General features: G+C 39.8%; 1 protein-coding gene across 1 annotated transcript in view; it reads right to left on the reverse strand.

Moving 5' to 3' along the window:
* The window catches only part of grin2da (glutamate receptor, ionotropic, N-methyl D-aspartate 2D, a), a 213349-nt gene that overhangs the window by 92703 nt on the left and 106466 nt on the right, over window positions 1-14180 (reverse strand). The window contains exon 3 of the mRNA XM_049476300.1: window positions 4594-4860. Within this exon, the coding sequence (XP_049332257.1) occupies window positions 4594-4860 (267 nt within the window). The remainder of the gene's footprint in view (window positions 1-4593; window positions 4861-14180) is intronic.

Here is a 14180-nt window from a genome sequence, read left to right on the forward strand (position 1 = left end):
TGTTGTACAAAGCATGTCCACAAGCACTCAGCTAAACAAGGTAAAACAGGACACTTGACAGGGAAGGTCAGCTAAATTGGTCTTGGCATTGGCGATGGTCTTTTCTAACTGCTGTATGCAGCCTCTCGCCTGCTGAACCCAAGTGCATACTTTTTCTTTTTTCTGTTTTCTGTTTTTTTTTGCTCAAGGCCTTCTCGGGAAAAAGGCTTGAAGAACGTCTACTCAGAGGACCTGGTTTTGGCTGCTCCGGTGGACAGAGTGCCTCTTCAGTACGTTGATCGTCAGCATTGTAGACATTAAGCCTCAGGTTTCCAACAAAACGTCTCTTCAAAGGTGAGGGATTCACTGGAGATTGAATACCCTCCTGCCAACAGGGTTGCAAGCAGGGAGGAACACTACAGAATATTAATGCAGAGCAGGTCTTTCAGAGCGTGCGTTCTTACTGAAAAAATATACAGCATTAATAATATAAAGGGCTCTATTTTAGTGATCTATAGGTGAACCATCAACAGTGCACCCTGCAGCTTGATTTAAAAAAAAAGGTCACCTTGCACGGCTCAAAACATGTTAAAGGCGTGTACTAATTCTCTGAATTTGTCATAGGTGTGTTTTGGGCATAATGTAAGAATAAACCAATCAGCGTTTCACTTGCCATTCCCTTTAAGAGCCAGGTGAGCTCTGACTTTGGCACATCGCAATTTCAGAGGCGAAGCTACCTGGACGTGTCCAACACTTCTCAGCAGAGGAAACAGACCTACGCATTTACAGGAAAACCAATGTTCTTTTATTTTGTATTCTGTTTTTGTTTGTTTGTTGTTAAAAGTTGGGACTAAGTGGATTGTAAAATAGCAATGTATTAGTATCATGACATGCCTTGTGCAATGTGTAAGATAGTGCCCAAAATCTTTTAATTTGGCCATATGTGTGTTCAAAATGATTCAGTAATGTGTTTTAGCAAGTTTAACATGTATGTTTTTTTTTATCTCAGGTCAAATAAAGACTTGTATAATAGAAAATTCAATTAATATGCCAACAATATTTTTTCTAATATACCAACAAATGTCCTTTTTGATTTTTGATTTTTTTCTTTTGAAACAATTATTTAATCCCTGAAAGATCAGAAGTTTCAATCAGGTTTTTTTAATCAGACTTTGAGAGCTGCTGTAGATGTGAACAGAACTATACATAACAAGCAGCAATTAAGCAGATTTTAAAGGACCTAGATACTCAGCTCATTCTAGAGCAGGGGTATTTAATTAGAATTTAGTACGGTCCAGTTAGAGAAAATTTCACCAGGTCAAGGTCCGGATCGTCGCCATTTTTAACTTGTGTTACGATTCAGTGCCAAATCATGTTTAATGAAGAAGCCTAGTAGTTGTAAACACCCTCAACAATTTAAATTTAAATGACTATGTAAGTTAACTTTATTTCAAAATGCTATATTTTTTCTGTTAGATTGTATTTATATTAAATAAATACATTTATATTAGGCCTGCCTGTCATGATCATTACATGAATGACAAATCGTACAAAATATGGAGAATTGTTTGATGAACTTGGCCAGAATATCAGCTTTTATTTAATATTATTACTGTATCAGACTTTATTATGTTATGGGAAAAACTGACGGGGGGAGTTGCCAATGCTTTTTGTCTCCTGGGGGTTGCCTTAATTTTGAGGTAGGGTTGTTTTGGGAGCAGAGAGCGCGCCTGCGAGCGAGGGAGTTTTTTTTTTTTTTTTCTTGCTGAGGAGTTGATCCTGATCAGGTGGAGTAAAGTGGAATATTTTGCACTCTTGTCTCGGTTGTTTCTCATTAAATCCTCCGAGTAACACCACAAGGTTACATTACTGTTAGTATGATTTATAAATGTAGTATTTTAATCTCTTTTTTCTGGTGCGCACCATCTGTATTAGCTTTTCTCACTTTATTCTCCGACTGCTGCTTCTCACCGCCTGCTTCGCCTCCAGGTGAGCTCCGCACTCCCATATTTGCACAGATCTGATTGGCTGGGGATAGCGTTTGGTGATGTTACAGTACATGTGATTGGTCTGAGTTTACCGCACTGCAAAGCATTTATACTGTAAAGACAAGAAAAGTTTTGCCGCTTTAAATAAATACTGTCAGAATTACATCCTTCTCAGTAGTTTATCGGATTGGGTCTAGACCGTTATGGTGTCTTTGCAACATGGTGAACAGAGTTGCCAGGTTCGCGGGTTTCTCGCCATATTGTGCTTGTTTGAAAATACATTCGTGGGTGAAAATTCAGGGGTGGCGGGGTGACAAAACAAAAAACAAAAAAAAAGTAAGTTTTGCCTTGGATGTTATGTCCTACAAATGTGTACAAGACCTCACTAAAATCCATCGTCCTTGGATTGATTACAACAATGAGAACCATAAGAAAAAGAACATAATGACATAAAGGTTAACAGTGTGAAAAGGAGAGAGAGAGAAAGAGAGAGTAATAACAATGTAACCATTAATCACAAGGTGATGGACAAATAATTTAAAAAGGAGAGAATAGAGTTCAGGAGGGGCAAGAACAGAAATGAGAAAGTAAAAGTCATTTTTTTTTGCTTATTATGTTACTATTAGATGTTAAATGTTGTCTGGGATATAAAACTGTTATAAAAGAACTAATAAAACACTAATGTTACAATATGATTAATGATTTTAAGATAAATAGCAATACTGAAAATAAATCCCTTATAAACAAAATACTAAGCTGTACAAACGTCTGACAGACAGATATTATGGGCTGGTTTAAGCTTTGGAAGGGCATGTTTTAGACTGCCTTTGGGCTGGATATTTTTGTTGGACCTGGCAACCCTGATGGTCCAGGGAATGGTCAAAGACGTCTAGAGAGGAGGTAATTGAAGAGAGGAGGTGGGTCAGTTATAAACTGGGGCTGTTTCGCTTCTTCAGGTACAGGGAATCTCCACCATGTGGAAGGTACCAAGAATTCAGTTACCGTTTTTTTAATTATTTACTTTAAATCCGAAAAATCGTGACTAGAGCAGCATTAGCATTAACCGCAAACCGTGCTAGATTTTTTACCGTTAAGAGGTGAATATTATCAGTCTGTAGCAGCATTAGCATGATCTGCTAACCATGCTAAGCACTAGCTCTTTTCAGAGGTCATTCAGAGGTGAGTATTATAGGCCTGTAGCCTGCTGGTAACCCCACCTGGCACTGCTGGAGCAGCATTAGCATTACCCGTTTTAACCGGAGAGAAATATGTGTAGATTAACATCCAGTGCATTAAATATATATTTTAACATTTTTTTAAAGAATTACAATTTTGTTTACTTAGCTTAGATTACAGGTCTCACCACCCAGGGAAACATAGCGACACCCCTGTTCCTTACTAGTGTCTCTGAATGCTCCTTATGTATGAAAATAGACCAGAAAATAGACGTTTATTGATGGTCTATTATAAATGTCTGTTTAAGATATCATTCCTGGAACAGCAAGAAAAGATCAGGCTGCGAACACAAATCTTTAATTTTCAGAAGCAATTCCCCTCTGCCGTTCTCTAATCACATTTTATTCCAAAGCTATTAGACGGCATGCCGGACCGACCATACTGACATGCCGTTTGAATCGTCCCCTAAATCAGACACTGATTAGGGTCCTGGAAGTCCAGGTTCTCGGACGCTGGAGAGAATTAATCAGTCAAGTCTCGGAACGCAGGGAGCGGCTGAATGCCTGGGTGGCCAGCCAGCGGGGAATTGAGGTGGTCACCTTTGGGTCAGATGGAAACTGTCATTTAATGTCACGCTGCTCAGTAACATTACAGGATGCCATCTCCCCTTTCCTGGATCCCTCGACCCCCTTCTCTTCAGGAGCCTTCAGATAAAGGCCACAGTTTGAGTTTGAGGAAAGAGAGAAGTAGGGAGGGAGGGAAAGACAATAGGAAAGAGATAGAGAGATAGAGAGAGAGGAAAAGAAAAGGAAAGTAAAAGAAAATAGAAAAGGAGAAAGCGTCGAAAGCGGTGATTTTGATGCGGTGATACGGCCTTAACTGATAACGTAGAAGGAGACAAAGCACATGGAAGCACGAGACAGTGATGGAAAAGGTTAATAGAGACATGAACAAGATTAAGCTCACGGAAACCGGGAGAAGGGGAAGGTATAAAAGCTGCGTATACGCCAGAATGTTAAAGGGCTTTGTAGCATGGTGCTGGTAGACTGGAGAGTAATTATTCTAGGAGGCGGTGTTAAGCGGTAATAGTGCCATTACAGCAGCGTAGTTATCCCCTCCTTTTCATTTTTATATTCATATTTCTATAATGAAACAAGATTGATGTGATAATGCAGTTGTTAATTGCGCTGCCAGTGAGGCCACACTGAACAGAAATGGGAAAGAAGGCCGGGGAAAAAAAAGAAGAAGAAGAAGAAGAAGACATAATGAAAGAAAAGAAAAGCGCAGAAGGAAAGTACAGAAATAGAAAAAGGTAAAATATCTAACAACAGAAAGTAGTGCAGCCAGTAAAATGGGTCAGAGTTTCACTGTAGTTACAGTGAAAGAAAAAAAAGAAAAGAAAGAAAGAGAGAGAGAGGGAAAAAAAAATCTAGTTTATCTTTCTCCTGACCTGCGCCTCGTTCTCCTTCAGCAGCCTGCGGGTCCGCGCCCCTCCGGGGTCGTCGGTCACGTTCAGCATCACCATGCTCTTCTTCTCCCAGCCGATGAAGGAGCCGTCCGTGATGCCCTCCACCATGGCCAGGAAGTCCTCGTAGCCGTGGTGACGGGTGGTGACCACGGAGAAAGACGTCCAATCGAATTCCTCCAGCACCTCGAAGATGACCTCCAGCTGCAGGGCTGTGGAGCAGGAGAGCTGCAGGTAGACCGAGCCGCTTTCCTGAGGAGACAAAACCAGCAGGAGCTTGTGTTTAGAGTCTGAGAAAAACCTGAACCTGAACTGTTTCCTTAATACACTGATATAAAAACAGATACACAGCTGTTTTTACCTCTGTTTGAGGCTGTTTACTACATTACCATTGTATTGAATTTTATTAAATATTGAAATTAGTTAATCTACCCGATTATTAGCCAGAATTGAAGTGTATAGGCCGTTCTACAACACTTTATTTTACAATTAAAACAAAAAAGGGTTACCATATTTTTTGCATTGTAAGGCTCATTTAAAATTAGTTAATTTTCCCAAAAATCACATGTGCGTCAGTTTAGCTCTCCAGGACTGAGACTGGAGACTGAAGAAGTATTAGCATTAGCCACTAACCACGCTAAGCGCTAGCTCTTTCACCTTTCAGAAGTGAGAATTATCGGCCTGTAGTCTGCTGCTTACCGCACTGCTGGAGCAGCATTAGCATTACCCGCTAATCGTGCTAAGCTCTAGCTTTTCCGCTATTCAGAGGTGAGTATATCGGCTGGTAGCCGAGCTACATGGGACAAACCGCTAGCTAATATCACCCTGGCTTACCAAAACACTCAAGAATAGAAGTGTAGCGTTGTTGGGTGGCATTAGCCACTAACCGTGGCTAGCCTTAGTGGAAATCTGGAAATCTAAGTTTACTGTAAATAAATGGAAGCACTTTACTCACTCAAATAAACAGTTTTCAGAAGAGAAAAGAGAGTTCCATTTTTTTTACTTGCAGGTCTTGCATGGCATCGCCCCTGTTCCTTACTAGTGTTGCATAATGCGCATTAAAATCCGATGCGCCTTATAGTGCAATTAATACATGCTTGGACCTTAACAAATGAACTGTCCTGATTGACTGCTCAGTAATTATATGACTTAAAGCATAAGCAAACTTTACATTTGTTAACATGCTGTTGCAACATTTGATTTGTCCAATGACTATAGCCATTTCATGGTGATAAATACAGTTTGCTGCTGTAATCTATTAAATATGGATGCTCCATATAAAGCAGAACAAAGTCTCTGACTGTACAGATATGTGCATGTCCAGATACAGTATGCCATAGGCACTAATTCACCCATACCATCAGAGATGCAGGCTTTTAGACTGTGTGCTGATAACAAGCTGAATGGTCCGACAGGACCTCTGAGGTGTCCAAATAGAATTTCAAATTTTAACTGTAATTTTATCTGTCCGGGCAAATAACGTGGACACAGCATCCTCCTTCAACTTTTCATGCCAGTCAGTGTCTTTTCTGAACTGAAGTGTTCTGAACTTACATTTGTGTCCAGATTAAACTGTAATAACAAATCAGACATAAAAATTAATGTTAACACAACTGTTAAATACAGCCAAATACAAACCAGCTAAGCATGTTAGCGTACACTCTTGTAAGACCAGGCTACTCATGTTAGAATATTAACTAGCTAGCTAGCTAAGCAGGCTACTCTAAAGAGCTATGACTTGACTAGCGTTACTCCCCCACTCGTTTTGATGTTAAATCGAGAAAATAGCCAATTCAGGAGTAATTAATTCATTGCCGGTGACTCAGGTTTAGCTAACTTGCTAACGTTCATCTGAATAGATTGGCTGGCTGGGTAATGTTAATATGGCTAGCTTTAGCTAGCTGGCTAACACAGTAACATACATCTTAAATGGGTAAATAAAGTGTATTGGGGAAACAGGACAGCTGATGTTGACTACTGATGAACTGAGCCAATCCCAATGCTCGCTTTTCATCTGAACATAGAACAGTTTTCCATTTAGCCTAAACAAGGCAACTGAATAATTAAACTACTCAAGGAATAAACCCCCAATCAAAATATTTTACTATACAAGCTGCCGGCGCTCAGAGGGAGCAAAATTGGCCCTGCTCCCTCCAGGTGGGTAGATGGCGCTCTCTCCCCACATCACTCCTAGGGTGATGTCCACAGCACAGAGCATCTGTGAGCTGATGTATCGGAACCGAGCCGCTGCGCTTTCCTCCAAGCTCGCTGGCTGCTCGGAAATGCTGCATCAGCAACAGCTCAAAAAGAAGTGGTGGCTGACTTCACATGTATCGGAGGAAGCATGTGCTAGTAGTCTTCACCCTCCTGGTGTGTTGGGGCATCACTAGTGATGGGGGGAGTCCTAATGAGTGGGTTGGGTAGTTCGCCGTGTAAATTGGAGAGAAAAAACTAACATCTCTGTAAGTGGATATAGCCAAAGCGGTTCTTCCTTTGTTTAGGACTTTAGGAGCTGGACTGAGGGCCTTGAAATCTACATTAAACACTAAGACACAATTAGGAAGTGACCAATCACTAATCGCCAGCTAGACATTATGGAAGATGGAGGGTAGAGGGTTAACCCCTCATGACCTACTGCCACACAGAAGATGCAGCTTGTGAAAGCTTCAGTGTTTCAGGGTTGATTTTGTTTTGTTCTTGTTCGCTAGCTTGATTTTTTTTCCCCTTCAATCCGCTTACTTTCTGTTGTTCACCTCTCTCTACATGACTGACCCCCTCTCTTTGCTTTCCCCTCACTTTATTCCTCACCTTTCCATTCTCTCGCTCTAAATCTCTTCGCCTCTCGCTTCTTAAGCTCATTGCAGCCATTTTTAAAGCCCAGGTAGCGTGACGTGGCCTATTCATCGCTATGCAAAAGCCCGGGTTTGAGGTGACATTGCGTCTCCTTGGCTGGTTAAATCTGCAAACACTCAGTTCAGCTCCACTCAGGCCCTTATTTTTGGAGCTGGGGAAGGTGACCATGCCGCTACGCGATGAAGGTGATTTATTACGCTGACACCGAGACTGTATGTTTGATGGTGAAAAATGGCAAGGCTTCCCTTGACGCCTGCTAATGGAAAATGCATACATCATCACTGGATGCATTGTGAATTTGGATGTGAATGTGGAACGGCAACTGTTGTTGTAACACACAGGATATGCCGGCAGTCAAAGTCGCAGTTGGCAGATAAGCAGCACATCACGATCACAATCATTGGGCAGCTTTTCTTAATGCTGCTGTTGTTTTTTTAATGACTGAGGGCTACGAGTTCTAGAGGGGAGAGGAGCATCATTATCGTGCAGATGTTTCAAGGGCGGTGCAGCTGCTGAAACAAGAACAGTGCAGCGAATGTTTCTGATGATAGCGTCTAGACGAAAGTCATTCTGATATCAGATTCATTGTAGTATTGAATAAAGGGTCTAGCTTATCTGAGGATTACACACCTTGTAGAGATAAGATAATTGCCTGAATGTCTTTCTGCGTTAGCTTTAATATAAAAGTCCCAAGATAACGTGAAACTGTTGACACTCTGTCGTTTTATATGAAAGCATTTAAATCTTTTACTGTATTATTAAAACTAGGGATGTTCCTGAAACGGTCATGTGATCGGAAATCAGGTTCGATGGAAGATCCAGATCACTGATTAATCAAGAATGAAATGTTACTTTGTCCATACCTGCATGCTGTACACACTATCTAACAGTAGACTAGTGCTAGTCTAGGGCCCAATCCCATTTCACCCTTTTGCCCTACTACTTACCCCCTACAGAGTTGCCAGTGAAAGGAGTTAAATCCTCCCCCTAAGAATTGGGACAAACCTTTAAGCACTCGATACGTCATCAGGAGCGCTGAAATTCAGTAACCGAGCTGCTGGTTGACTAGTTAACTTTAGGGCTTTATTGTATGTCTTCAGAAAGGGGGGGCATGGTGCAGAAATTAATTATTATTGTCCATTTCTTAATTTTTCTGTGAATAGAAGCTGAAATTAGGTTTTATTAGATTTTATTTTATTTTATTTTTTCGTTCCGCCTTAAATGCTGCAACCCCTGCCGTCTGTTGCACAATTTAATGTGGAACGGGAGAGTTAGTTAGCTAGCAAGCTACTTTTTACTTTTTTATGCTTTATGTTATAAAGAATTTTGCCATAAAACACTGAAACTTCACATTAAACTATGGTAATATGGTGCTAATCATCAGTTTTAACAAGAAAAATACTTACATTTGTGTAAAACGCGCAAAACAAAGGGGTATGGGTAAATGGTAGGGCCAAGGGGTGAAATGGGATTGGGCTTAAGGATGCATCTAGAAACCTTTGCTACTCCTCATCTCCTACCCTGGAAGAAGGTGAAGGAATCAAGCAGAGAAAGAGGAGGAGAAATAGAGAGAAGGAGCAGTAATGCACCTTATTTACTCCGTGTCCATGTTAAAAATGAAAGTGAGGATGGAAGGTACGCTCCTAAACCAGAAATTTCAGTGAGGGAGCCGGCCACAGTGATGTTACTTTAAAATCTCTAAAACATTTTCTGGGTAGGATACTGTGGTGTATCCTCAGTTGGAAGCCTCTTTGAGGAGGATTTTAAGCGGCTTCTTTTGTCTCCTGCGATATTTGGACAGGCGGCAGGATGGCGCCACAAAATCAGCCTCCAGGTGACGGTGGAGAGGAGAGGGATCGGTAGGAAAAAAAAGCAACTTTTAGGATTTCTGGATGGAGTCTAAAGCTCTATGGTGCAAATTCAGATCAACGAGTAGTGAGGGGCTTCTATGAGTGGTGTATCGTTCAGAAAACTAGCTGGGTTACAGACTGAGGTAGAACTTTTCTTTATTCCCCAATGAACAGTTCTATACAGTAGGGGCGGACAATATGGCCCTAAAATAATATCACAATATTTCATGGTATTTTTGCCATAACGATACTCTTGGCAATATGACAAAACACTGATTTAAAAAAATATATATTTCAAGAATACACTACTGCACCAAAACAAAAATAAATACATATTGCACACCCCTAACTAAGAATTTAAAAAATACAAGAATGTCAATGATCCAGAATGTCATTATAAATAATTCAGAATGTCCATATATCCAGGATTAAAGTAAAATAAATGATACTGGACAGATATAATCTGTCTCTAGTACATATATAATGGAAAATGAGAACAGTGTGATTTTTTTCTTTTGCTAAAAACTACAAAAAAGTAGTACCCTGATATGATAATTAGGAATGGGTGATATTTATAGGTATAATATCGTTCACGATATTCAAAAATGTTGGCAATATTACTGCATATGATACAATATTGCACACCACTTCTGTACAGTACAATTACAATACATTACATTACATTACATTTTGCAGACGCTTTTGTCCAAAGCGACTTACAATAGTGAAATTATTAGCAATTAGCCCCAGCACTGCTTACACACTCCTCTCCTCCCACTTAATTAGTTCGCCCTGTTAACTCAGTACAGTGGAACAAATATCAGAGTTGTAATATTGAGATACTTGGCCATTATTTTAACAGATTTACAAGGAATATACAGGAGTTGGACAATGAAACTGAAACACCTGTCATTTTAGTGTGGGAGGTTTCATGCCTAAATTGGAGCAGCCTGGTGGCCAATCTTCATTAATTGCACATTGCACCAGTAAGAGCAGAGTGTGAAGGTTCAATTAGCAGGGTAAGAGCACAGTTTTGCTCAAAATATTGCAATACACACAACATTATGGGTGACCAGAGTTCAAAAGAGGACAAATTGTTGGTGCACGTCTTGCTGCCGCATCTGTGACCAAGACAGCAAGTCTTTGTGATGTATCAAGAGCCACGGTATCCAGGGTGATGTCAGCATATCACCAAGAAGGACGAAACACATCCAACAGGATTAACTGTGGACGCTGTAAGAGGAAGCTGTCTGAAAGGGATGTTCGTGTGCTAACCCGGATTGTATCCAAAAAAAAAAAACACGCCTGCCCAAATCACGGCAGAATTCAATGTGCACCTTAACTCTCCTGTTTCCACCAGAACTGTCCGTCAGGACAAGAAATTATTGTGGTCTAAAACCAGGTGTTTCAGTTTCATTGTCCAACCCCTGCATATATATCACCTCACGTTCTAAAAATTTAAAATTAGTTTGGCCAATCAGTATAGAATGCTGCTCCGCCGCGTCATAATCATTTCCATAAATTTGAGAAATTCTTAACTCCTTTTGTCGCTCTGTCACCGTGTCGGGGCTACAAATCCTTTTCCTTTTCCTCATAGGAAATGAATGGTGGTCTGTCGCTTGCCAGTGTGAACCCACAGCTCTGTAAACTCGTGCCAGAGTGGTATTTTTGCATCCAAACTCAACACGCAGACCAATCTAATGAACAGCTTGTCCAATGAGCCACTCTATTATAATACTCATACGCACATATATTGTACGTATGTTCTTACAAATATACAGGGCTTTTTTTGCGTAGTTAATGTATAACTTAAAGGTAAAACACACTTACAATGGTATTGTTTCTTTCTTGGATACAGATCGTGTTCCTCTGCAGCTACAGTACATATTTAGCACCATCACCTTCGCAGAAACAGTATTGTACTGTAGGACAGTATGAAATAGACATTCAGTATCGTACACAGCACTCAGTATTGTGCTGCACAGGACAGTGGATTACAGTGTAGCAGCTCTGATTAGGCTGGATACTCTGCCCAGCATCCTGAAAACCGGAAAAAGTGGCCCAGATCTCATTCATGTTGGTTGCTTGTTCTTTTCCCCACTATTGTACCCTTCCCTTTTCTCTTTCTTTTCCTCTCGGTTTCTATCTATCTATCTATCTATCTATCTATCTATCTATCTATCTATCTATCTATCTATCTATCTATCTATCTATCTATCTATCTATCTATCTATCCATCCATCCATCCATCCATCCATCTACAGTGGCATAAACAAGTTTTTGTCCCCTTACAGATTTCATTCGCTTTTTGGTTTGAACACTTTACATTAATATCAGACCAATATAACCTTAATGAATATATATATATAGGAAAAAAAATATCCAAACCTGAAACCATGGAAAACGTTCCCCCCCCCCCCCCCCCTATAAATTAACACTTTTTGGAAAAGTAAATTAAATTTCACTACTAAACACAAACAGGTCTGATTACTGTCAGACCTGTAGAATCGAGAAATCACTTAAATAGAACCTGTCTGACAACATGAAGCAGATAAAAGATCTAAAAAAAAAACAACACTTTATGCCTTGATCTCAAAGTCATTGATCATCTATCAGTCTGGAAAAGGTTACAAAGTTATTTCTAAAGCTTTGGGACTTCAGGCAGACCACAGTTAGAGCTATTATTCCCAAATGGAGAAAACATGGAACACTGATGAACCTTCCCAGCAGTGTCCAGCATACTGATATTACTCCAAAAGGGCATGGAAAACTCATCCAGGAGGTCACAGAACAACCAGAACCCAGAACAACATTTAAAGAACTGCAGGTCTCAATTGCCTCAATTTAGGTCAGTGTTAATGATTCAATAATAGGAAGGAGACTGGTTGAAAATGGTATTCATGGAAGAGTTTTAAGGTAAAAAAAAAAAAATCACTGCTGACCAAAAAGAACTCAACGACTCATCTCACGTTTGCCAAAAAATCTTAATAATCCCCAGGACTTTGGGTAAATATTCTTTGGACTGATGTGACAAAAGTGGAACTTTTTAAAAGGTGTGTGTTCCGTTACATCTGGTGTAAAACTCTCACATAATTTCAGAAAAGGAAAATAATACTGAACGTAAAACATGGTGGTGGTAGTGTGATGGTCTGGGGCTGCTTTGCTATAATTGAGGAAATCAGGAATTCTGCTGTTTACCAGACAATCCTGAAGAAGAATTTCTGGCCATCTGTTCATAACCTCAAGCTCAGGAGTACTTGGGTTCTGCAGCAGGACAATGATCCAAATCACACAAACAGGTCCACCTATGAATGGCTTAAATACAAAACTAAATAAAGGTTTTGAAGTGGCCTAGTCAGAGTCTAACTGAGATGCTGCGGCTGATCTTAAACAGGATGTTTATGCTTGAAAATCCTCCAATGTGTCTGAATTAAATCAATTCTGCAAAGAAGAGTGAAACAAAATTCCTCCACAGAGCTGTGAAAGACTCATTGCCAGTAATCGGTAAAGCTTGATTGCAGTTGTTGCAATACACTGCGCTGTCCACTGGGAGCGGTAATGCCTACGATGACATATTTCTGGTACACATGTGATGTTAAATACCTGCACAACTTATATAAGTTATATATAATTCACATTGCCTTGCCATGAACAAGATGGCAAGTGTTTAATCTCACTCACAAGATAACACCTCACAAATCACAAAATACAGGTGTGGGCATTTCCAAGCTGTTCCCTAAGGCAATTTTTTCTTGATCAAGTTACATACTACTGCCCTATTGGCTGACCTTTTGGCACATAAGTGTATATCCACATACTGTATTTAAATCCATATGTTTACGTTTCTTTGTTGTTCCAATGACAACAAATGAGCATTGCATTTTTTTCTCCAAAAAATAGGAGTTAATACATGTTTCAATACATTTTCCCAAAGCTCCAAATCATCAAACAGGCTTTGTTCTGACTCAAATCCCCTTTTTAGGCACGGCTGATCTGAGCCAGACAGATTTTCTGCATTATGAACAGTGAAAAAAACGCAACATGAAATCTGACAATTTGTATATGGTGTCAAATTCAAATTGGATTTCTGGACATGCGACTCGGATTGACTTGTCAGATCAGCGGGGAGTAGCGAGTCTCGATGTCATAATATGCTACACGAAGCATGGAGACTTACAAAACCCTGCAAAAAGACCCCCCATTCATTTATTTCATATCCAGACAAAATGTTCATTAAGGGAGTAAGTTATTCATTTATCAGCTTTAGAAAAAAAAACATATTTAACAGGAAAATACATACAGTTTAAAATGGACAATCAGTAATTAGTGTTTCCAGACTTTCCTTTATATTACATAACAGCTTCAACTCTATCCAGCAGACTTACTTACATTATTTTTTTAATCACACCCCTCCTAACCCCTTTTTTTATTTCCTTCCTTTCTATCCTGTTATCTCTCTGTCTTGTTCAAATGTACTGTTTTTGTACTGTAAATGTTCTGTTTCCCTGATGTATCCCGGTGCTGCCACTCAATCCTGCAGCCCTTTGCGATGCTGTCCTGCTCTGGATCTCAGTTTCATGTCAGTTGGTGTTTGTTTGTTTGAAAAATCAGTGTATCAGGACACGCTTGTACATTTCTTAATACTTTTGTTCACAAGAATGATGTGTGGGTTCAGATAAAAGATGCTATCTTCTTGAAATGTTTATCAGATCCAGATGTAAATACCTGGAAATAAAAGCTGAAATGTCTTGTATTAATATTTTAATTAGCTTGTCACTTCCTTTTTTACGAGCCATTTGTTCATTTTTTATTCTTTACTCTGTTTATTGTTGATGAAAAAGTTGGGTTTGTGCGCTGCTAAATGTCTTT

This window comes from Astyanax mexicanus, chromosome 3 (assembly GCF_023375975.1).
Source record: "Astyanax mexicanus isolate ESR-SI-001 chromosome 3, AstMex3_surface, whole genome shotgun sequence".
Classification (NCBI taxonomy): Eukaryota; Metazoa; Chordata; class Actinopteri; order Characiformes; family Acestrorhamphidae; genus Astyanax; species Astyanax mexicanus.